This window comes from Neltuma alba, unplaced genomic scaffold (genome assembly GCF_004799145.2).
Source record: "Neltuma alba isolate B1F8T4 unplaced genomic scaffold, ASM479914v2 tig00002446_pilon, whole genome shotgun sequence".
Classification (NCBI taxonomy): domain Eukaryota; kingdom Viridiplantae; phylum Streptophyta; class Magnoliopsida; order Fabales; family Fabaceae; genus Neltuma; species Neltuma alba.
This window is the reverse complement of record NW_021632864.1, coordinates 115,600-137,647: the sequence shown is the minus strand read 5'-3', so window position 1 is coordinate 137,647 and position 22,048 is coordinate 115,600. Positions and strand designations below refer to the sequence as shown.

Genomic DNA, 22,048 nt, shown 5'->3' with positions numbered 1-22,048 from the left:
ATCCTAGTCATCTTGTTAGTTTCTTTTGCTTTGATTTGTCGGTATGGCTTAGGAGATGCGTGACCCACAACCTGGGAAATGCACAATTTAGCAGGTGGATATGGACTTGCGCATTTAGCATTATTTGTTGGTTCTTTTGGAGAACCAATGCAGTGAAATCATGGAAAATGCAAGAAGTCAAGCGAAAGAAATTATCCACAATGGGTTAGCTCAACTAATGGAATCCACTATCTATGGACAACTCAAACACCGTATCTTCAATCTTGATGGTTTTGATGATTGTCACTGGAAACCGCCACCGGAGGAATATGTTCGTTTGGATACCAATGGATCTGTCAACAGTAAAAAAGAGGCTGCTTGCGGAGGAATAATTAGAACAGCTTCAGGTCAAGGGATCATTGGATTTCAACGACAATTGGGCTTCATGCAACCTACAGCTATTGAACTATTAGCTTTGCTTAATGGTCTCCAAATCTATCAACAACAGGGCCTTTACAAGATACTTGTTTACATTGACTCAATGGAAGCTTTCAACCTTATTTTTTGCCATGATCACCCACTCATATCAGAAATTAACGAGATCAAAGACCTTCTTTACTCTAACTAGGAGATCGAACTGCGATATGCTCCACGCGATGCACTCAAGTGTGCAGATTTTCTTGCCAAAGGCGCTCAGCATGAGTAGTAGTAACATGCAGCTTTTGCTGCGTACACACCCGAGATGCCCCACACGCAGGGATAAAGCCAGAAAAACGGGCTAAGCCCGTTTAAACCCATTTAAGTAGAGAGTCGGACTTGTATTTTAGAGCATTAAAAGGAAAGTCGAGCTTAAAAAGGCTAGTCCTGTAAGGCCGAAAAATAAACAGGCCTACCCTGTAGGGCCGCGGGCTTGCTCATTTAAGCCTGCCAACAAATTTTTTTTTTAATTTCTACATTTTTCTTCTTAACTTAAAAAAGAAAACTCTAACTTGTTACACATACCACACTCTTAGTTTCACTCATCCCAGCATTTCACACAAACAGAATTCACAAAAAAAAAAAACAAAAATCACTATAGTTGTTGGAAAAATAACAAAAAAAAAGGGTAAAAGTTACAAAATTTAAAACTAGATATATTCACCAAAATGTATTGTTATTTATAAGTTGTCAAAACCTGTTAAAATATTGTATGTGTAATTTTTGCTGTCTTTATTTGTCATTCTCCCATATTTTTTATGCTTGAAATAGAATTAACTAAAGAATCTTTTGAATTAAAATAAAAATCTATATCATTTTTATAGTTAGAAACGAATTTAAAACTAAGGATGATTGACTCTTTTCTTTTTTGCTAGCAAGACGAATGATTATTCTTTATGTATACTATATTTGTTAATTAAACCTTTTTGTTAATTATTTATAATTAAACCAGATCATTGATATTGTAATTATTTACTGAACTTAGTACTTATTTAGTTTATATCTGTCTTTCATTTGGTTTGTTTATTCAATAGATTCTATTACACTGTGATAGATGTTTAGACATGATGATGTTTATATTTATAACTTAATTTTATTTATATTTATGCCTTTTATTAGTAATTTTATTGTTTCATTTTTATTATTTTGACAAAATATGCACACACAAAAATAAAAAAAAAACTGCATTTTAGTTAATGGGCCAAAAGCCCGTGGATCGGTCTTGAGCCCGTCATCTCATAGGCCGGGCTTGAAAAAATTATTTATTTTTAGAACTCGGGTTTAAACGAGTCGGTCCATTTTCCCAATGCCACACATGGGAGACGATATTTCCTAATAACTCGAGCTTTTTCAATCCGCTTCTTTCCACAAGTTATTCTAACCTGCCTATTGTTTTCCAAAAAGATAAAAACAAAGAAAGAAAGTTAATTTGACTCTATTGCTTACGAAGTAATGTAAAAAAAAGGGACCAGACAGGCCGGTTCACCGGTCAGTGGTCCGGTCTGGTTCATAGGCTAAACCGGGGACCGGTGTGAACTGGTCAAAACTGGTATGAACCGGTAATAAACCGGTTTAAATAAATATATTAATATTTATCCTATTTTTTCTCATTTATCTCTTAATATCTCAATTATTATAGATTTAAATGAATTTTGATGATGAGTTTGGTATCAATAACTATTAATTTTAGTTATTGAGAAATTATAAAGATCAAAATTCTCAATATTGTTGTACTTTATTATTATTACAATCAAATTCTTATTGTATTTGTTTATATTTTTTTATTAGTAATTATTAGTATTGTTATATTTTGTCATTTTTAATTAAATTATATATTTTAATATGACCGGTTTGATCTCGAGTTGACCCCGATTTAACCCATTAACCCTTGAACCACTACCTCAACCGGTTTAGTGTCCAGTCCGGTTTTTTGTTCCTTGTTATGAAGTCAAGTTGGAAAACATTTGTTCTTGTTTGGCATCCCAAAAGCAATCAATGTATGTGTGTATTCCGACAATATATTTGTATTTATTATCATGTCCACTTAATGATATAAGAGGCGTCTTTCAAGTTTGCTGGACACTACCATGTCGTGAAAACAATTTTATCAAAACTCTCATTGCACGATTTATTCTTAAAAATGTTTCCAAAAAATAACTATTAAACAATATTCAAACTAATACATACTTCTATCACCACAAATAATGCTTTTTGAAGGTCAAAACTTGAATTTGGTTTACTGAGTAATAAAATTTTCCTGCAAAAGAGAAACGCCCCTACAGTTAAACGCAGCCAAACGGCAGACGCGTGCACTAATGAACTCAGTCCTCTGAGCGGATAACGGATACCAGGCAAGGCCCTCGTTAGACATGGTGCGTGTGTGTAATTGATTTAATGGTATTACTTTCTGTGACATATTTCAGATGAATATAAAATATATCTAGTTAATAAAAACAATATTTTATTTTATTTTTTTGGCGAAACCAAAGACATCCCAAATCATATTGAACTTGAGACTAATCCTTATCGGGCATAGAACAATTAAGAAAAACCCTCCCAAATCTCAACAAATACACTTCTTGAGATTTGAACTTATGTTCTTTTTTTACGTGTGAGGCCGTTACCAACTAAGCTGTTGGTAAATATTTTATTTTTCATCATCATCATCATTCCCTTTTAAAACCGAAGTAATCCCAACCCAACACTCACGGGATTGGACCCAATCGGGTCCAAGGTCAACCTTGGGCCAGTAAAAGGGTTGCTATTTGCGGCCCAATGTGTCCAGCCCATGCACACATCAGGAAAGCATCCCCTCGACCCCGGGATGCGATGCTAGAGCATGATCAAAGTGGGATGGGATAAAAAAAAAAAAAAAATCCAAATCTCCTTGTCCCATTAAGCGAAACTACTTCAAAAGACCTTTCTCAAGCATCTGTTCTAATGACATTTAAGTAACACTTGGTGTCTCCTTTATTCTCAAACTTCAGGGGCTTTGTGACAACAATTTCATTAAATACTCATAAATCTAAAAACCATCCATTGATTATAGAATAAAAATTTATTCTATTTTCACTAACAAAATTGTGTGGTTTTTTTTCTTGGGGGGGCGGTTTTAATTTAAGTTACCCGGTATAACAGTATTTAGTCGGGTTAATCAAGAACTACAAAAAATCTCTATGGACTACACTGTAACAAAAAAAGAAGTCTATATGAACATGGTTGCTTACTAGCGGAAAAGGCTTATCCAGAGCTCACCGTTTCGGTACAAGAAACTACTTCAGTCGCCTCTTCTTGGGTATCTGTTCTGATGGCATTTAGCATTTCGGATCTCCTTTGTTCTTGAGCTTTCCTTCTATTAGTTTCAAGAACAATAAGAAGAGCGGTAATATCTGCAGGGCTCACCCCACCTACTCTGCTTGCCTGACCAATGGTTTGTGGCCTCACCTGAAATCGTTTAAATGATATTACATCGTTCAGTACCAGATAGGGAAAAAATATTGCAGCGATGAAACAGATTCTTAACGGCAGAAGAAACTATCAATACTTTGCAACAGATTTTGGATATAGTAAACATTTTCTTTCACCCCCTTCTTATTCATTCTCCATAATCCAAACAAGCTCTTCAAGAAAAACAACGGTCAGATTCAATCCTAAATGAAGGAGAGGTCTGATTATTTTTCTCTTCCTTTCATAAGCATCAGTAACATAATGACGAGTTTCATATTCCATGAGACTCCGAGGAGATCTCATCACTTTTTTCATTGGGATAATTTGTATAATACTTAACTCTAATAATAACCTATATGTACAGATGCATGCTACAAACCTTGGAGAGTTTTTCACGCGCTTCAAGAGACAAAGTTGTCATTGCATGATAATTCAAGTCCACAGGGAGTGGTCTATGTTGTTGGCCGACCATCTGCAGGTAAACCAACACAGCCGTGTAACTACACATTCAGTACACCTCTGATAAGTTAAAATGCGTAAATTTTAAATTATAAATAGCCTGTACCTGTTGAAGTTGGCTTTGCTGACGCAAGATGAAACCTTCATACTTAATATCAATCTCGACACATTCTTTCTCCATTCTTGATAAGTTGCTGTTGCCAAAACCATGCTTATCAAGAATTCCATATTGCATGTGTGGTTTCTTAAGAAGGCTTTCCAGTGTTGAGGAGTCTCTCACTGGCTGACCAGATACACTCATGACATCAGCAGCCAAAGCCCCACCTGGATAGAAGTGAGAAGGATAACGAGCATGATTATGAATAACAAAATATAGTTTTTATAACAGAAAAATATTTTATTACTATGAGAAAGTAGAAGATTGGATAGATAAGATAGGGTGATGCTGGCCGGAAAGGAAAATAAATACTAGGAACCTGAAATCCTAACACTTTTCAATCGCTTCTTTTCCTCAGAAATTCGAGTCTGCTTCTCCTGATACAATTTCCAGCGCCTATCGTCTATCAGCCCAACTTCACGACCCAATGGAGTGAGGCGACTATCGGCATTATCAGATCTCAAGAGTAATCTATGCTCTGACCGGCTAATATGGTGAAGGCAAATTTAGAAATATGTAACTGTCAACAAATGAAAAACGCATCACTGAACATGAAAATTATAACTTCAGTTAACATACCTTGTCAACATACGGTAAGGTTCCCGCAGGTCCTTGGTGACTAGATCATCAATTAATGTCCCTATATAACTGCTCTCCCTTTCAAGAATAACAAGTGACTGACCATCTGCATGCCTAGCAGCATTGATGCCAGAAATTATGCCCTAAAGAGGAAAATATTGTAAATTTTGAGAAAGCTTGTCAGATAAGCAAGATGCCCAAATAAACCAATGTAGTTAAACTGCTTTTTCCAAGGTAAAAGCGATAAAACAAAAATAAACAGTTAAAGAAATGAAGTTTAGAAGAATAAAGGCATAATACCTGTGCCGCAGCTTCTTCATAGCCTGTGGTTCCATTTATTTGACCTGAGAAGAACAATCCTTCTATTTTCTTTGTCATCAGAGATCTAGCACATTGATGAGCAGGCAAAAAATCATACTCTACGGCATATGCAGGCCTCAGCATTGAACAGTTTTCAAGTCCAGGTAAAGTTCTCAACAAAGGTAACTGTAGTCTCTCAGGTAAACCAGTTGAAAACCCCTATGAAAGAAAGCAAGGTTAACCACGTATATTTTATTCTATTGCAAGTGGTATTCTAGAGATCAAGAAGCTATAATTTAACAACTGTAAGGTACTGACTCGTGAGTCATCACAATATTAAAAATTTAGGAACTCCAATCTTCTATTAAACATGCTCAGAGATAGTCAGATTACAACAGAGCAAACAATTAAAAAAACACTGAATTGGAAACCACAATGACTTGAGGTTGACCATGCCTCCCAGGCTCCCAGGCTTAACTCAAGCAGTCAGGGCGGGTGAGAATTTAAGTAGAAATCCTAGGATGAAGTAAAATTAATGATTTTCGGATGTACCAAAAAAATATAGCTTGATTATGAACATCTGGTACAAATTTACAAGGATATTGAGTGCATCTTGCATTTTTTTCCAGCAACAGAATACCGTCTGAACAGAAGAAGTAAATATTGAACATGATTATTTACCCTTTTCTGTACACTCAGAGCAAGAATGGCAATAATTCCATCTCAGATAAAAACTGTTAGCTCTTAGTCGCCCTAAACTTGTCTCTCAGTCATTCGCCTCCTTCAATCTATCACATCTTCATCCTTTGAGACATTAAATGTCTATTCTCTCTCTCACTCTCTCTCTGTTGGTTGTTTCATGAAATCATTAATATTTTAAAATTTCTGACAGTCTTTTAAGAGTAAATGGATGAAAATTGGCAAAAAAAAAAAACAAAAAAAAAAACGGATGACAAACTATGAGTCTTGCACATACTTTAGACATAGCAGTTTCAAACTGTGCATTACTATCTCTTGGGGTGCACATATCTCTTATAAACCCACATTCTTTTGTTAACTTCTTATATTATCTAAATGAACCACCAGCACACAAGATAGAATCATGTCCTTTAGTATCGTTTGATTGTGATTCATAGGAAAGAGAGGAAAACAAATACCTGCACATAGAGCTCAGGCACATGTCGGCCCTCTGGTTCAAGAAATATCTGATGAGACTCTTTATCTTGAAACCTTACAATCTAAAGTTAACAATATTTTATGTCAGAAAAACAAATAGAACTAATTCCAATGCGGCTGATGCTGCAGAGTGCAGACTTCACCTTTTCCTAAAACCATTTCAGACTGATTTTTGGACTGAATATTAAATATGCTAGTGTAGAAAATAATGATACAAAGAAAAACATGATTGTGACTCTCTACCCCCCCCCCCCAAAAAAAAAAAAGGCAAGTGAAGTACTTCTTAAACACACCTTATCTTCAATGGAAGGACAGTATCTAGGTCCTTTAGCTTCAACCCATCCTCCATAGGTGGGAGTTTCATGCAAGTTATCTCTAATTATCTGGTGAGTTCTACTGGTAGTGCGGGTCAAATAGCAGCACATTTGCTCTCTTTCAATATGGACATCAGGATCAAAACTGAACCAGCCGACCTGTCATTTTCAATCAGCATTCCAGGAGAATCCAAGTATAATTTATTAAGACTAATGAGACTCAAATAATTGCATTGTAGCCTATACTCTCTAGCATACTGTCAATCAAGGCAATAAGAGAATGAATTTAAAAAGGGAAAGGTGCAAAAAAAAGAAGAACAGAGAATGGCACTGCCTGCAACTAAGACAAGCAGACGCAATTCTACAAGTAGCAATGTACTAGCATATTTGAATGTGAATTGAGATCATGACACATGCTTAGTAAACATGTAGATTAGTGAGAGTGCGCATGCCTGTGTTTATATGCCATAACACTGGTGGGTTGAGACAAAACAATTGCAAATCACTTGCCAAGAAAACTTTATATGAATCAAAACTCAATCTATTGATTTTAAAAAAAAAAAAATCCTCAATCTATTGAAGACACGTTTTTTTAAAAAAAAAAAAAAAAGAAGGAAAAACATACGGAACATACATATAGGTTCAAATGGAAGCACCTCTCATCTCCATGCTGAGGTTCTAATCCAGAAAAATCAACAGTGCGAATGTCTACGCGGGCTGGGGTTCCAGTTTTTAATCGATCAGTTTCAAAACCAAAGCGCAGCAAGTTCTCAGTTAGCCCATGTGATGCAGACTCCCCAGCTCTCCCCGCAGGCATAGAAGTCCTACCAACCCAAATTTTACCACTCATAAAAGTCCCTGTGGTGAGAATAACGGAGGGAGCATAGAAATTCATTCCAAAAAATGTGCAAACACCTTCCACATTGTCATTCTTCCCCACTAAAATATCTGTGACCATAGCCTCTCGAATGGAAAGATTAGGAGTGCTGCAAAAAAATTTAAATAAATGATGTCCATTGATGAAAATAATAAACAAGCAAATGCATAAAGTATCTGACCAAACAAAAGGCAGCAAAGGACCAAATTAGTTTAGGAGAGGTTGGTTGAGAGTTCATCTTTCTTACAAATTGTAGTCAAGATTGACAATAAGAGCAGTTCTAGAAGAAACTATGAACAATTATACAGCCATACAATTGTGAAGAATCAACATAAACAACAAAGGAAAGATGTGGATAACAATTATATAATCATAGGGAGTTAAAAAGACACGAGATAAAAAACAAAAGAAAATCATCACGGGTATATGCAAACATGGGTTAATTAGTCAATCCCTCCCATCCTGTTCACCATGGAAGTGATTGATCAAACAGATTAAGATCATAAAACATGACAGACAATCAGTCCATAGCTTTAGATATGCGTATGCTCCTTGCTTACCAAGGGTTACAAATTACAGATTTGAGAAGGGGGTCAGCCTGTGATATTAATTTGGAAAGAACAGGTATCAATCCTTTGAGATATTAACTTTAAGCATTTGGCTTTTAAAGCAAATATGTTTGACCGGTAAAAACTGATTTGTCATTTACAAAGCATAAGAGCTACTTTTTCTAGTATTCTTGTATGAATATCATATAATGACAGCATTGCACCACTATTATGTTTTTTGCATTGTCTGCAGATGTAAATAAGCAAGTGAACATTGAGAAGTGCAGGTTATGACATGTATTTGATCATGTTAAACCCATAATCTACTGCCGACCAAAGGGCACTAACCTGGCTCACAAAGCTAGACATATACGAGGTCATTATTTACAGAAAACAACAATTTTATAGACCACCATGTCAAATCTTTTTACAGCAATAAATAGATACAGGAATTAACAAAAAAAAAAATTTATGGACATAGACTTGCCTTTCTACTACATTTTTCATTTGAATGGCATATTCCCTTTTATCAGTCTGAGCACGTAGTGCACGGACAGCAGGACCTCTTGAGATATTGAGTACACGCTTTTGTAAATAGCATCTGAAGATGAATATAAACATGAGCAGCAAATTATCTAAATATTCACTTTTTGAACTAGAGCAATTCATGAAATATGCAACTTATTGGAAACTCCACAACTCAAGCATCTTAGGAAGGTAGTGGGAGTATATCAAAAAGAAAAAAGTGGATATATTCAATGTATAGGGGATGATGCATCAATCGGAAGGAAATAAAGCAAGAAGCGTTATTTGGACTCTTTAAGAGGATTAGAATGGCATGTTGATCCAAAAGTCATTCCATATCTGGAGAACCACCATCTTCTTAGAAGCCTAAAGCTAATGTTTAAGCCAGTCAATGAGGCAGAGACAATAGCTCGTTACTTGATCACCGTCCTCATTTTTTTTGAACAGATACTTTTTTTTCTATGGGTATAAGCTTAAACAAGTTGTGTTTTAGTCTTACCGGGTTGCCATATTGTGTCCAGAAATTTAGGTGAAATCAAATGCAAAATTCATTTTGCGTAAGTTATTGAGAGTGGTGACGTCATATGTGTCCTCTTGTCAATCAAGATTTTCTAATACAGACCACATATGACATGAAAGTATAAAACTTACTAGAATTTAGAAGAGAAACGAGTAATATATTAACCTATATTTTGGCCAAGAAGCAAACTTACAGTTGAATCAAGGACAATTAAATAGCTTAGCCGGTGTTTCAATTTGCCAAGCCCCACACTTCAACATCTTCAAAGTTAGTAAGCATATATTTGGGGTGGGAGGACAGAGAATGCAAACCTTCGTCTCTCTCTGGTTTTCTCCTTCATTTTGAAGGCAGATATCCAGGAAGTACATCTTATTAATGTTTTCACAGAGTTGTACTGGATGAATTTACCAATTTTTTTGTTTCACTATCCTAGGGTTCACAAATAAGCTTCCCCAACTACTTCACTCCAACAATTTCATAATATATTTGAACTGTCCAAAAGACAGCAGCAACTTCTTTTCTTCAGCAAAACACAAGTAACTTCTTTTCGCCACTTTTTCCTTATTTTGTCAAATGCATTAGCATAACCTCCAATGGTCAGAGACTCCAGAAATAACTTATTAGGAAACAGAAGTTCTAGTTATTATATATTAGGCCCTTGTTCTGAGATATATTTTAGTAGCCTTTAAGACTTTGGAGTTTATTTCTTTTTGCCCTTTTTATCAGAACATTTATGAAAGATTGATTATACTTCTAGGACCTCAAAAGAAAAACTGGAATAATAGTCGATGAAATAACTACCAATACGCGTGTGTGTGTCACAAAGAGGGAGGGAGGGAGGGAGACAGAATAAGATGCAAGTTACTATCTTACAATTGCAGTCATGCATAACTGCAACCTCAAAGCATACAGCAAATCTCACGCTAAAGAACTCCATTGGAACTTAATAACTATGTCACACTACCTGTCAGCAATTTTCCCTATTTCACCACCTAGCGCATCAACCTCATGAACTAGTTGAGACTTTGCAGGTCCACCAACTGCTGGATTGCAAGGCTGCAACAAACAGTCTTCATTAGAAACTTGACAAGTTTTGGACTTGAATTACACATCTTGCATTTTTGGGCTTAACTGTTCTCAGATATATGGGAGGAAAGGGAGAGCACATGTCGAAGTGAAGGCAGATGAAATTTCAAACATGGATAAGCTGCTTTCTTGAATTACTAATTATTAACTATTAAAATTCCTTTAACTTATTGTAACGCAAAAAATAATTTCAAATTACAAATTCCTGATGCAGCAACAAGACAGCATTGCCACGGAGAGGTTTGCTAACAAAGGTTTTGATGAACCGCAAGATCTAAGTATCAAAATGTCGGAAAAAACAAAGAAAATACAAATGAAAGACGAATCATGCAAAATGCTAGTAACCTGCCATGCAATCCGATCAATATTTAGCGTGAGGAGAAGAGTTTTTGCCCCCAAGCGGGCAGCTGCAAGTGCAGCTTCACACCCAGCATGTCCTCCTCCAACTACAATCACATCATATTTTTCATCTGCTGCTCCAGCGTAATCCAAATCTGAAAAGTCTCGGATTAGTAAGTATTGGGTAAAAAAACAGTCTGCTCAAAATCCATCAGCTAATTATTAATTTTTCATTTTGGTCTGAGAGAAAAAGGACGTAGCAGCAAAATATTGAGAAAATTGAGTATCTAAATAGTAGCGACTTTAACATGAACATGCAAATTGAAGCCCGAAACAAGAAATTGTCGAACCTGGAGAGCTGGAACGGGCAGAGAAGCGGCGGGATAAAGCGGAGGGAGAGGAGAGTGGACGGCGAAATTGCTTGTGGAAGGTAAGATGATGAGATTTCAGAAAAGCTCGAGAAGGAGAGGATATGGACAAGAGTGTTTTGCAGAGGTGACGACCAAGGCCTGAGAGATTGAGAGCAAGCAGCGTCGCTGCTGCCATTCCAGCGAATTCTCTATCCCCTCACCCGCAACGTAACGCAACGGAACGCAGGAATGCGTGATGTGGTTTTTCGGTTCTTTTTAGTTTTTTTAACTTCTTTTCTCTATTCTTTCTTTCCGTTGTTTTTTTTTTTTTTCAGACAAGTAGTAAAAAGAGAATTTATTAAAGAGAAAATTACAAATAAAAAAGTAGAATATATGATATTCTAATTTGGAAAGTTAAGAAAATATAATGACAAAGAGGGAAGTCTTTCCCAAATTAAAATTTTGAAATTCAGTAAAATGACAAAAATAATATTTGTTTTAAAACTCAGCGTCTCACTGGTGGCCGGTGGTCTGCCGCCGCCGTCGGCCACCGATGTGGTGGCTGCCGGTAGAGTTTTTTGGTCACAGTTTTTTTTTTTGCATAGAAGAATATTGGTTCAAAGTGGGGGGGTGGGATTTGATCCCAAAACCCCTTAGCCATTTGGGCCAACAAAAAAAATAACCATTAGGCCATTAAAGATTTTTTAATTTTATAATACAAATAAAAATATAAGTTAACTCTTCTACTGTGACTCTAACCCATGACAACAATTTACCTGAGAATGACAAGTTTTAATTGAGAAATAACAAGTCTAAATTTGATATTAACAAAGCAACTTTTTTTGATACATAACAAGAAGTAGCATGTATATTAATTAAAAATGACCATAAAAATTATTTAGATGATTAATAGAAAAGCTTGAGAAACTAAAACTTGTTTAGATGATTAATAGAAAAGTAAGTTTAAATATAAAATGACTTAAAAATAACAAGAATTTTATTAAGTAATATATATGTAATATTATATATAATATGACCATTTTAAAAGAAGTATTAAAAATAAATAAATTTAATTTATGGTTAGGAAGAAATCAAAAAATATTAAATACTTAATTAAATATATTTAATAGATAAAGATATATATTTAATGGTGGCAAACGTTGCACCTCTGTTCTTCTCGTTTTTTAGACTTCCCAACTGAAAAAAAAAAAAATACAGACACCCAAAATGAATATATGATAAGTAGGTGAAAAATTACTATTAATGCTTCAACAAATTTTCTTAGATAGATTGGTGAAAGCAAGAAAATGGAGCTTCTCTTTAAAAGCTCATTTGCACAAATAAGTCATATTGCAAAAACATGATTCCAAACAAATCCCAAATCCAAATAAATCCTTTTGCCTATTGAGAAGTCAGTTTGGGACTCCAAATATGATCCCAAATACACCCTAAATCAGTCAAAGAAAAGACTTCATTGATCCATCTTTGAGGTCTTTTATATATTTTTTTAGGGGGTGTTTGGATTATCTAAAAAACACTGTTTTTCAAATAGAGGCAAATTCCTCCATATATTTATTTCGTATAATGTAAAAACACTTTTAAAACTATGGATTTATTTCCATTCGTAACATCCTCTTTAAACTCCGTAAAATCACTTCTAAAACTGTGGTTTTGTTTTTACCCAAACATTTTTTTTGTCTCTCTACCTACCTCTGTTTGTGTTTTTGCATCTATAAATTTGTATATCGTGTGGGGGTGATATATAGCATATTTAGAGCTAGGAAATAAACCAAATCTATCGGCCCGGCTTGTTTAGATTTGAAAATAGTAAGAACTAGGTTTAAAATTTTTCCTTCAAATGAAAAACAAGTTTAAAAGGACAGCAGAGTTGGCCCATCTAGACTGTTTTATTTTTTTAAAGTTTTTATATAATACTAATATTATTAATTTTTTAATATTGTTGATGATATTTTAAATATTTAGTTATCATCATTTTGAAATTAAATTTTATAAAATGGTTTAATTTATTTGGTTTTAGACTATAATTTGTTCAATTAAATTTTAAAAAATGGGTTAGTTTGAATTTTAATAATGATTTGATTTATATTATATGTATTAATATTTTTAAACCATATATTTGACAATAAAATATTTTTATACTTAGATAACTTGTGATTCTATAATTTAAATTAAAAATTTGTAAGTTTTAACAATAAAATAAAATAATAGCTAGATCACATAATTTAAAAGACAATTTTCTATGAAGAAGAAAATTTTGATATTTTTATTACTAAAGAAGAGCATACTCATAAAGAGGAGTAGTTGATGATAATGATTACAAAGTTTTAAAAAATTGATCATAGTGTTTATTAATTACACAACACAGTTGATATAACTTTTAAATATTGTTACCTTGTTTTTTTTTTTTTTGGATTTCTCCATCCGGTATCCCAGGACAATAGGCATCTTTCAGCCATGACAACGGCCCCAAACTAATCCGGATTGAAGACTTGCAAGGAACCTTTCGGTCGGCGCCCTCTGGCCCTCAAGGTGCTGCGTTCCCACAGCTCGAACTCGAGACCCGTGATTAAGCTAGGACAGTCCCAGTCAGCTGACCTAACTCCTTGGGGTTAAATATTGTTACCTTGTTAATAGATGTTTTAGTGTGTGTTTGGATGCACATTTTCATCGGAATGAGGCAAACATACATTTTTGGTAGGTGGAGGCTTGAACAAAGATTTGGGTTAGCTTTTTCCCGAAAGAGCTATTAGGTAAAAACCATTCCAACGCTGAAACTAATCTGAGGAGCTTTTACCAGCGCATTGTGGAGAGAGAAAAGATGACAACCAAAAAAGACAAAATTGCTCCTAACAAATCTAATAATTTGATATTATCCGTCCTTAATATTTAATATAAAAGTTAGATATATAATTTGAAAATATTAAAAAAAATTAGTTAAGTTAGTTATTGGTAATAAATTGATTTGTTTTTCCTAAAATATCATGTAATTACCATAAGAATTATTTTGGGCTAAAATGAATAAATATTAGAAATAAAATGGATTGAAATCTTGTATTTGGTATTTTTAAATTTTTTCAATAATATATTAAATATTTTTATAATTACATTACACTTTTATTTTAATTTAAGTTGACAAAAGCCAGATGAAATTAAAGCAACTTTTGTCACTACTAATCCAAACACACCTTTAAATGTTTTTGAATATTGATGAATGTTTAGATAGATATGATGGTATTTTATGTTTGTAACTTAATTTTATTTATATTTATATCTTTTATCAATAATTTTATTGTTTTATTTTTATTTTTTAATAAAACATATGAAAAATATTAAAAATTACTTTTTTTAAAAAAACAGGTCAAAATCGTGCAGGCCAGCTTGAATCTGTCAGTTTAAAAGTTGGGCAAAGCAAAATGAGATATTTTTAAAATTTCGGCTTGTATGACCGACTTATCTAAGCCGGTAACCCTATAAGGCAAACCCATTCGAGTGCCTAGTGCCCAATAGCATCAAGGATTTTCTTAAGATTTATTTGATTGGAGAGAATTGAAGGAATGAGGATTTTTAACGACTTTAATTTTTAAAAATATATAATAAGTGAAATTATAAAATTTAAATAAAAAATGAAATATTAAATAATAGTGAAAATTTTATAAAAAATAATAATAAAAATAACCTTATTTTTTCAATTTTTAAAATCAAATTTATTAAAAAAATTTCTCATTCCATTTTTCTCCAACCAAACCTAAGGAGGTGATACCGATTCTATATCTAGATCAATATATACGGAAGAACCCAGGGGTGTGGTTGAGCGGTACAGGCTCATCTCCTCTCAACCAAGTATTGAAGGTTCGATCTTCGCTTTGGGCATAAAAAAGCTTTAAAGCCCCGGGCTAACTCTCTCACCCATCGAGGTGTCTACAAGCTAGCGAAGGGATTAGTCACCAGGTCCGCTGGTGGATACCCTGATGTTTCATCAAAAAATATATATATGGAAGAATATAATATTAGTTGACAAAACAACTTCAGCTAAAAGAAATTATATTTGTGCTACTATTCTATCAAGTGATCAACAATTGATTGCTTTTTATGCTTTTAATCTTTTAACATGGAAACAGTTTTATAAAGTCACACATCAGTTAAGCTCCCCCTGGGGAAAAAAATGCCCACTTGATTTGTAGCTAAAATCCGCAATAAACGTAGTCCCTCCAGTTTTTGTTATAGAACATCTTTTAGGATGAATTCCAAATTCGTCACAAATTTCTAAAAAGAAAATTTTATCATAATTCAGTATTCGAATGCCCAGTGTTTTCCTCCTTTAACATTTAAAAAAAAAAAATACTCTAGTTCTAAATATAAAGTCTACTTTGTCGTAAAGTGTAAATTACATTATAAAGTGGGTTCAGAAGAGTAGTATTTTTATCTGTGTTTCTCTCCTCCTTTTCATTCAATTTAAAATTTTTTTGACAAGTTAATTTTTTCAATTGTAATGAAGTAATTGAAAGTGACTTTTAATGAATAAATTGAGTGCTCTTCTTTAATGAGGCAGTTGAAAAATTAAGTACTTCCATAATCAAAAGTTGAAAATGACCTGTAGTTATTTATTATTTTCTTTATAAAAGATATTTAGAGGATGTTTCAAATTTTTTTTCTTAATTTCTTATTTTACTTCTATTTAATTATTTATTTTAATATTAAATGCATTCATGATCTCACAGCTCAAGCCTCTACTTACAATCTTTCTTTACTGTACATTCTCTTTCTTTCACCATCCAACGTTTCTTACTTCTTGGACCTGTTTGGGAAGATTTAAGAAATTCTTTATAAGCATGTTTTACATAAGTCGAGACAAAACTCCTATCACATACTTGTCTTGTATTTTATAAATTACTATTAAAAAACTACTTATAAACTGTTCCATACGGTACTTGTGAGCTCAAAAACCGAATAGGAGTTAACAACGTTTCTTTCCTTCTTATTGGCTCAGAAACCGAATAGAAAATGAATTTGAAGCCTCTTCCCAGTGGATCCCCGCCTCGTTTTGCACTATTTTAGCTTTTCAACAGTAATTTTAAAAAATTCAAGATTTCTCGTTTATATGAGGAAAAAAAATTATCCCAGTTTATATAAAAACTTTTTTTTAAGTGGTTATAGGGCTGCCAAACGCCACTTATCTTCTCATCCAAGCCTGGTTCTGCACTTTTTCACCATCCTTGTTGTCTCCTAGACACGGTGATTCATGACTTCATATTGTCAGAACAATTCTGTCACATCAAAATATATTCATATTTCTCGTTTTTGGCTCTCCATTCAAATTTCAAATTTCTGGGTTAACTCTTTTTTTATTTATTTTTTCAGTATAGAATCTAATTTTTAAATTGATTTTATTTCTAAATATAAGATTCATTTTTTATATTTAATAATTTTTTAAAATTATTTTTATAGATCTCTTTCAATTATAATTAAGTAAAAAAAATAAAAGAGATATTAATATAGAAAGATAATTATGGTGTTTTAAAAAAATATATCATTTTTTTATAATTAACTAACTTATTTAATTTTTTTAATCTAATCAGACTAGTTAAATAAATGAGTAGTTTTTTTTACCGTCTCAGGGTAATGAAATTAGAATCCCTCCTTACATCAACTTTGTTTTTCTTTTTATAACTTCCATTTCTTCATCAGCGTATTCTGACTCTTTCTTTCTCTACTCCTTATGTGCGGGTGCTCAAGGTTTGGGAAAGTTTTCACATTCCATCATACGAAATGGTACGTTCTTCTTCTTCTTCTTTCTGTTCTTTCTCTGCGTCTTGAAGCTTATGCATTTTTCATGGCATCCAACGATGATTCTGCAATTTTAGAGATTTTAGAATAAAGTGGTTAAATATTTTTGGGTTTCCAGAGTAACTCAGGAAATGACAAGCTTTTATGATACTGAGAAGAAGGGCAGCAATTGGTTCGACAATGGCAAAGAGGTGATTTTGAATATGATCATCCCTCTGCTCGTGAACTACTGAACATCGTTGCTTTTACATCTAACCCTGCCCTGCTTTGTTTGTTATTGATACTTGTTACACGAGGAAGATAAGGAAGGTATTTCTTTTGGGTGATGCATGAATGTTTCGCATGTTTGAGGTAGCTTGATTTGATTGATATGTAAATATGTTGGCACTTGGCAGAATTTATCAAATGCTAATAGCCTTATTAGCATTTTGGGTGTCTTTTCTCTCCCCTTCTGAAACGTTTTTCCTATTTATTTTTAAAATGAGTAATATTTTATATCAAAAATTTGAACTATATATTTTTTTGCTTATAATATATTTAAATGTGACTCATGAAGTGGAATCTAATATTAAAAAGAAACACAAAATTAATCAACAACAGAAGAAGAGGTAGCTGACACGTCAAATATGTTATCCAGTGGCATAAGAAGTCATAAATTTGATTCCACTTAGAACTTGAGTTATTAGTGCCTATCCTTTAATTGAAAAAAGAAAATTAATGGTGAAATCAATTCTAAATAAATGAATATATTTTTATTAATTTTGATTATTCTATATTAAAGATAAAAAGTCTTTAATAATAGTTATTTCTGGTTTTTGGTATTAAGTGGGATGTAGAAAATGCCAGCAGTCTCAGCCATTGGTTTGCCCATGGTGACAAGTAAAAGTGATTCACTCACACTTGTCAACAAGAAAACAGGTTGTGCCTCTGTTATGATATCACTCCATCTCCATGGTCTCTGTTTTTCCACTCTTCGCTGAGGCATCCTGCGTTTTCTTCCTCACTTAGCCAGCTTTTATTTATAAAATCATATCTTCTTATTCATCTTCCCCAGGTATATGGATATCTTCCTTTTTCTCTGCGTTTATCAGGGACAAAAATATATATGTGTGTGTATGTAATTTGCTAATTACCAAGGCTATGTTTGGATTGCAGGTGGAAACAGTAAAAGCTCCTAGGAAAATGCGAAACTGAAGTTTGCAGCTGAGTTGGACACAAATGGTTGTTTGGCTGGGGCTAAAAACCCAACCAACTTTTGACCTTCAATCTCAGTTGAACTTAATGGAGGAAAATATGACTTTTCCATTTCAAACTGTAGTTTCACGCTTTCTCATAGATTTTTATAGCTGAACTTATTTTTCTATTTAATCATTTAAACGACTTTTAACTTTTTCAACTAATTTTTTATAAGCACCTATCCAAATATAAATCACATTACACTAACTGATTTTTACTTTAACTTCAGTTACAAAGGTCAGTTGGACCAGAAGTTAGTTTTGCCCAATATAAATCCAAACACATCCCAAACCGATGGAACTGGTGAACCTACCAGTTTGATTGGTTTAGACCAGGTGTAAAAATGGGTTGACTGTAGAGTTTTTTTTTTTTTTTAACTCCCCCGAAGGAAAGTTCAAGTGACTTGGGTTATAAGACTTCACTAAAGAGCACTTACATATTGAACCACAAATTTGTTTTTCCATGTACACAATTAAATGAGTTATAATGTTGTTGTCCTAGATTTTGCTGTATATCCATTATTAATACACTATTGGTCCTAAGACCTAGTTGTCTTACTTATAAATTGATATCTAATCTAATAACACATAAGTATTTTATAGAGATCATTTAATATATGCTATAATTAAGTAATTTAATAACTTTCTTAATCTTTTCTAATTAGTCAGTTAGATCTTATATTAAGGATTGGAGGTAGTATTAATTAGATGACTGGATGTGTCGTGTGTTGTGTAAAATTTCAAACATGAGTTTTTTTTTTTTTGGTTTTTACCAGCAAAACATGAGTTGTTTAGGATTTGTATATAGTGTGATTAATTATGAATATAATACTAAAAATTAAGCTATTCATTATTTAAGAATAGTCACCTATTATAAATTTTATATCAAGTGTTGATCTTGATTGATGATTGATACGTTAGTTTAGATGTGTTGTTTGGTTGGTCTCTGTGTTGACATTTGGTATTGGGAAACAAATATGACAAAGAACGTATTTTGAATTTTGGCTCCAATTTTGACTGTTGTTTAATGTAAAACAACGCTCTTTTGTCCTTTTCTTCCCCACAGAGGAACTTGTTCATCCATGGGCGCTATTGAAAATTCCAATATGAAGCCAAGATATTCAGCCACTTTTCCAGAGGTCTCTCTATCCCTGTGGTGTTCTTTTCTAATTTCCAGATCTTTGGTACGTTTGGAATACTAAAAGAATACAATATATTGCATTTCAGGTAAAGAGAGGCAGAGTGCGAAAGAAGGTAAAGACACAAACACTATAATGATCTTCTAAATTAGTAGGCATTGTACTGACTCTGATGTTCGTTTTTAGTGTTTGTTTGGCCATGAAAAAGGCAAAATGAAATGTGTGATTTACTATTATTATGCAGTTTGTGACAAAAATTGTAATAATCTAATGTATCTTGAGCCTTTGCGGGTAGATATATAAGAGGTGCCAATAATGATAGTAATTTACTTATCCATAAATTAAAGTTCTAGTTTTTCTTGGAATTTTTGCGATTATGTGGACAAGTAAATAATGATACTAATTTACTTGTCATATGCACATATTACTAGCTCTATCCAGAGGTCAGATAGATGAGAGTGTAAATTATTGTTTGTTTCGGATTTCACGAATCATCCGGTGTCTTATTGGATAGAAATTTTGAACAGGTTATACGTGGGAAGCCAGAAAAAGGTTTGAGGTCAGTCTAATAATTAATTTACCTGTATTGCTACATAATCTCATGATATATTGCAGAGTGTAGAAGATAATGAACCCCCCTTTTTTAATTTTTACTCTGTATTTACGCAGGCCAAAGCGATCAACCATTGAATCTGAGTCTCTTGCTTTTGAGCGAGCAAAAGAAGTTCAAGCAAATCTATCCATTCAATTTCCAAGCCTTATCAAGTTCATGCTCCCATCACATGTTTCTGGTGGATTTTGGCTAGTAAAATTCCTTAACATGAAACCTAAGCATTGCTTTTTAGTGTTTGTTACTAGGTTCACCATTGAAAATAGTCATTCTGGTCTTAAATGTAGGAGCAAGTTGAGCATGATTGCTTTGATTCTGAGTCTCCTGAATTTATAATTTCTTCCAAACTATCTCTATTAATTACATATATTAAAAGGTTTGTTTATATCAATATAAGTAAATGATCAAAGGGAATGTTTTAGAAAAACTGACACACATGTTTTACAAATAACTAACTCTTTGAATGTCTTTAATCTTTATGAATTAGTTATCTAGCTACTATATTTAGGACTATAGAGAGTGTCAAGGGATAGGTGTATTTTACAGCTAAATAAGGGGTCCTTCAAAACTATTTTCACATGTTATATGTTCTTATTGAAAATTTTGATAACAAACAACATGGGAAGTACAAGAATGATGCACTTGGAACTAAATTTTGTTATGGCAGGGTCTTCCTAAACCTTTCTGTAAAACGCATTTGCCGAAGGTTGATACTACAATTGTTTTGGAAGATGAGAGTGGAAGAGAATACGAAACAAAATATCTTGCCGACAAGGTGGGCTTAAGTGGTGGATGGAGAGGCTTCTCCACGGCTCACAATTTACGTAAGGGAGATGTTTTGGTTTTCCATTTAATCCATCCTTGCAAGTTCAAGGTAATAGCTTCAGAATTATGAGGAAATTAATAAGTGAGACCTTGTCATAATACTTCATTGTTTGAGTCATTTTAGTAATCTTTAGTGTCTTTCATGCCCAAAGGTATACATCATACGATCTCATGGGGCAAACGAGGTGGATGTTGCGCTTAGCCTTCTACATTTAGATGGTTGCGTGAAACAACATGATTCTAGTAAGTTTCCTATGATTCTCATTTCTTTTCTTACTTTTTGAGATTCCTCTGTTTCTAATTGCTTCTTAAGTTCTTATCTCTCTAGATGTTTCTCAAGAAAACGATCCAAGCGATAGCACGATGATATGTGATGCTAACATGCCGTCATTAGAACAACCTGAAAATACTAGTGATCTAGATCAAAATCTTGGCTATGAAGTTTTGAATGGGATAAGATTATCAGGATCTACAATCACTTTCCAACAAGTCACAAGTATTGAGAATTTCAGCATTGTGGTTGATGGTCTGGTACTTGACTCAGAACTATCCAAACACCTCAAGACCAAGTACTATGAACTTTGTTGCAGTCAGGGAATGTTTCTTCATGAGCATCTTCTTGAAGGTCAGAACTGTAAACTTGTTGTTGGAATGATCTGCGAGACCATTAATATTGCCGATGCCATTAGAGCCAGCAAGATCACAACCTCTTCGGATAGTTTTGAGGTGTGGTATAAATCTTTAAAAGCCCTTGAAATGTTCGGCATGAATGTTAGTTTCTTGCTTGCTAGGCTAGAACAACTCATGAGTTTAGCTTCAAAATCCAAGAGGTACACAGAGACGAGAATTAAACGAGATCAAGCCGAGGAGGAAAAGAAAGTTCTTGAACAAAAAATTGAGGAAGTGAAAAAGACCATAAGGAGACTTGATGGTGAGCTTGACTCCCAAAATCAGAACCTTGAGAGATTAGAAGCTGAGTTTCAAGATCTGGCTAAAACTCCCTGGTGATATAGCAAAGATGATTTCTCATATGTTTTCCAATTAGTTATAGAAATATGACATGAAAATATCTGAATATTTTTTGTCTTTTGGTAAAGTTTGAACTTAGTCTTATGAGTAGAAAATGTTGTGGGGAATACTTTTTTTTTTGTTTTTTGTTTTTTTGGTAGAGCCTTTGGAATTGCTCCTGTATTTCATCTGAGGCTCTAGGTTACTGACTAGCACAGGGAAGTCGATACCTTGCATATTCTTTTGCCCGGTAGTGCAGGACGGGAGTTGTATATCAATGATCAGAAACTTTA

The 22,048-nt window shown here is 33.6% G+C and overlaps 2 protein-coding genes across 3 annotated transcripts; one reads left to right on the top strand and one right to left on the bottom strand.

The window, feature by feature from the left end:
• Positions 1 to 3,429: 3,429 nt before the first annotated feature.
• Positions 3,430 to 11,368, bottom strand: LOC114728657 (tRNA uridine 5-carboxymethylaminomethyl modification enzyme MnmG). Of its 2 annotated transcripts, none has more exons than XM_028915585.1 (13): positions 11,134 to 11,368; positions 10,790 to 10,938; positions 10,323 to 10,414; positions 8,801 to 8,914; positions 7,523 to 7,874; positions 6,868 to 7,047; positions 6,556 to 6,636; positions 5,399 to 5,617; positions 5,099 to 5,241; positions 4,839 to 5,005; positions 4,469 to 4,686; positions 4,283 to 4,375; positions 3,430 to 3,900 (listed from the first exon to the last, which is right to left on the bottom strand). In XM_028915585.1, exons 1-13 carry the CDS (start codon positions 11,327 to 11,329, stop codon positions 3,697 to 3,699), a joined length of 2,208 nt encoding a protein of 735 aa, XP_028771418.1. In that variant the 5' UTR covers positions 11,330 to 11,368; the 3' UTR covers positions 3,430 to 3,696. The 2 variants fall into 2 exon arrangements, with proteins under 2 accessions (XP_028771418.1, XP_028771426.1); XM_028915593.1 differs by having other exon boundaries at positions 6,868 to 7,033; positions 7,545 to 7,874.
• Positions 11,369 to 17,069: 5,701 nt separating this feature from the next.
• Positions 17,070 to 21,755, top strand: LOC114728256 (B3 domain-containing protein Os01g0234100-like). Its single transcript, XM_028915136.1, has 6 exons — positions 17,070 to 17,129; positions 19,840 to 19,871; positions 19,982 to 20,117; positions 20,590 to 20,796; positions 20,900 to 20,990; positions 21,076 to 21,755. Exons 1-6 carry the CDS (start codon positions 17,070 to 17,072, stop codon positions 21,753 to 21,755), a joined length of 1,206 nt encoding a protein of 401 aa, XP_028770969.1.
• Positions 21,756 to 22,048: the final 293 nt, after the last annotated feature.

What these genes read in the sequence shown, in the direction of transcription:
- LOC114728657 (XM_028915585.1), bottom strand. Translation starts at nt 11,329, where the DNA reads ATGGCAGCAGCGACGCTGCTTGCTCTCAATCTCTCAGGCCTTGGTCGT. An exon ending in GTCCTTCCATTGAAGATAAG is followed by an intron (nt 6,637 to 6,867) that starts GTGTGTTTAAGA and finishes TGTTAACTTTAG; the next exon opens with ATTGTAAGGTTTCAAGATAA. An exon ending in GAAAAGTGTTAGGATTTCAG is followed by an intron (nt 4,687 to 4,838) that starts GTTCCTAGTATT and finishes ACTTCTATCCAG; the next exon opens with GTGGGGCTTTGGCTGCTGAT.
- LOC114728256 (XM_028915136.1), top strand. Translation starts at nt 17,070, where the DNA reads ATGACAAGCTTTTATGATACTGAGAAGAAGGGCAGCAATTGGTTCGAC. An exon ending in AAGCCAGAAAAAGGTTTGAG is followed by an intron (nt 19,872 to 19,981) that starts GTCAGTCTAATA and finishes GTATTTACGCAG; the next exon opens with GCCAAAGCGATCAACCATTG. An exon ending in TTTCTGGTGGATTTTGGCTA is followed by an intron (nt 20,118 to 20,589) that starts GTAAAATTCCTT and finishes TTGTTATGGCAG; the next exon opens with GGTCTTCCTAAACCTTTCTG.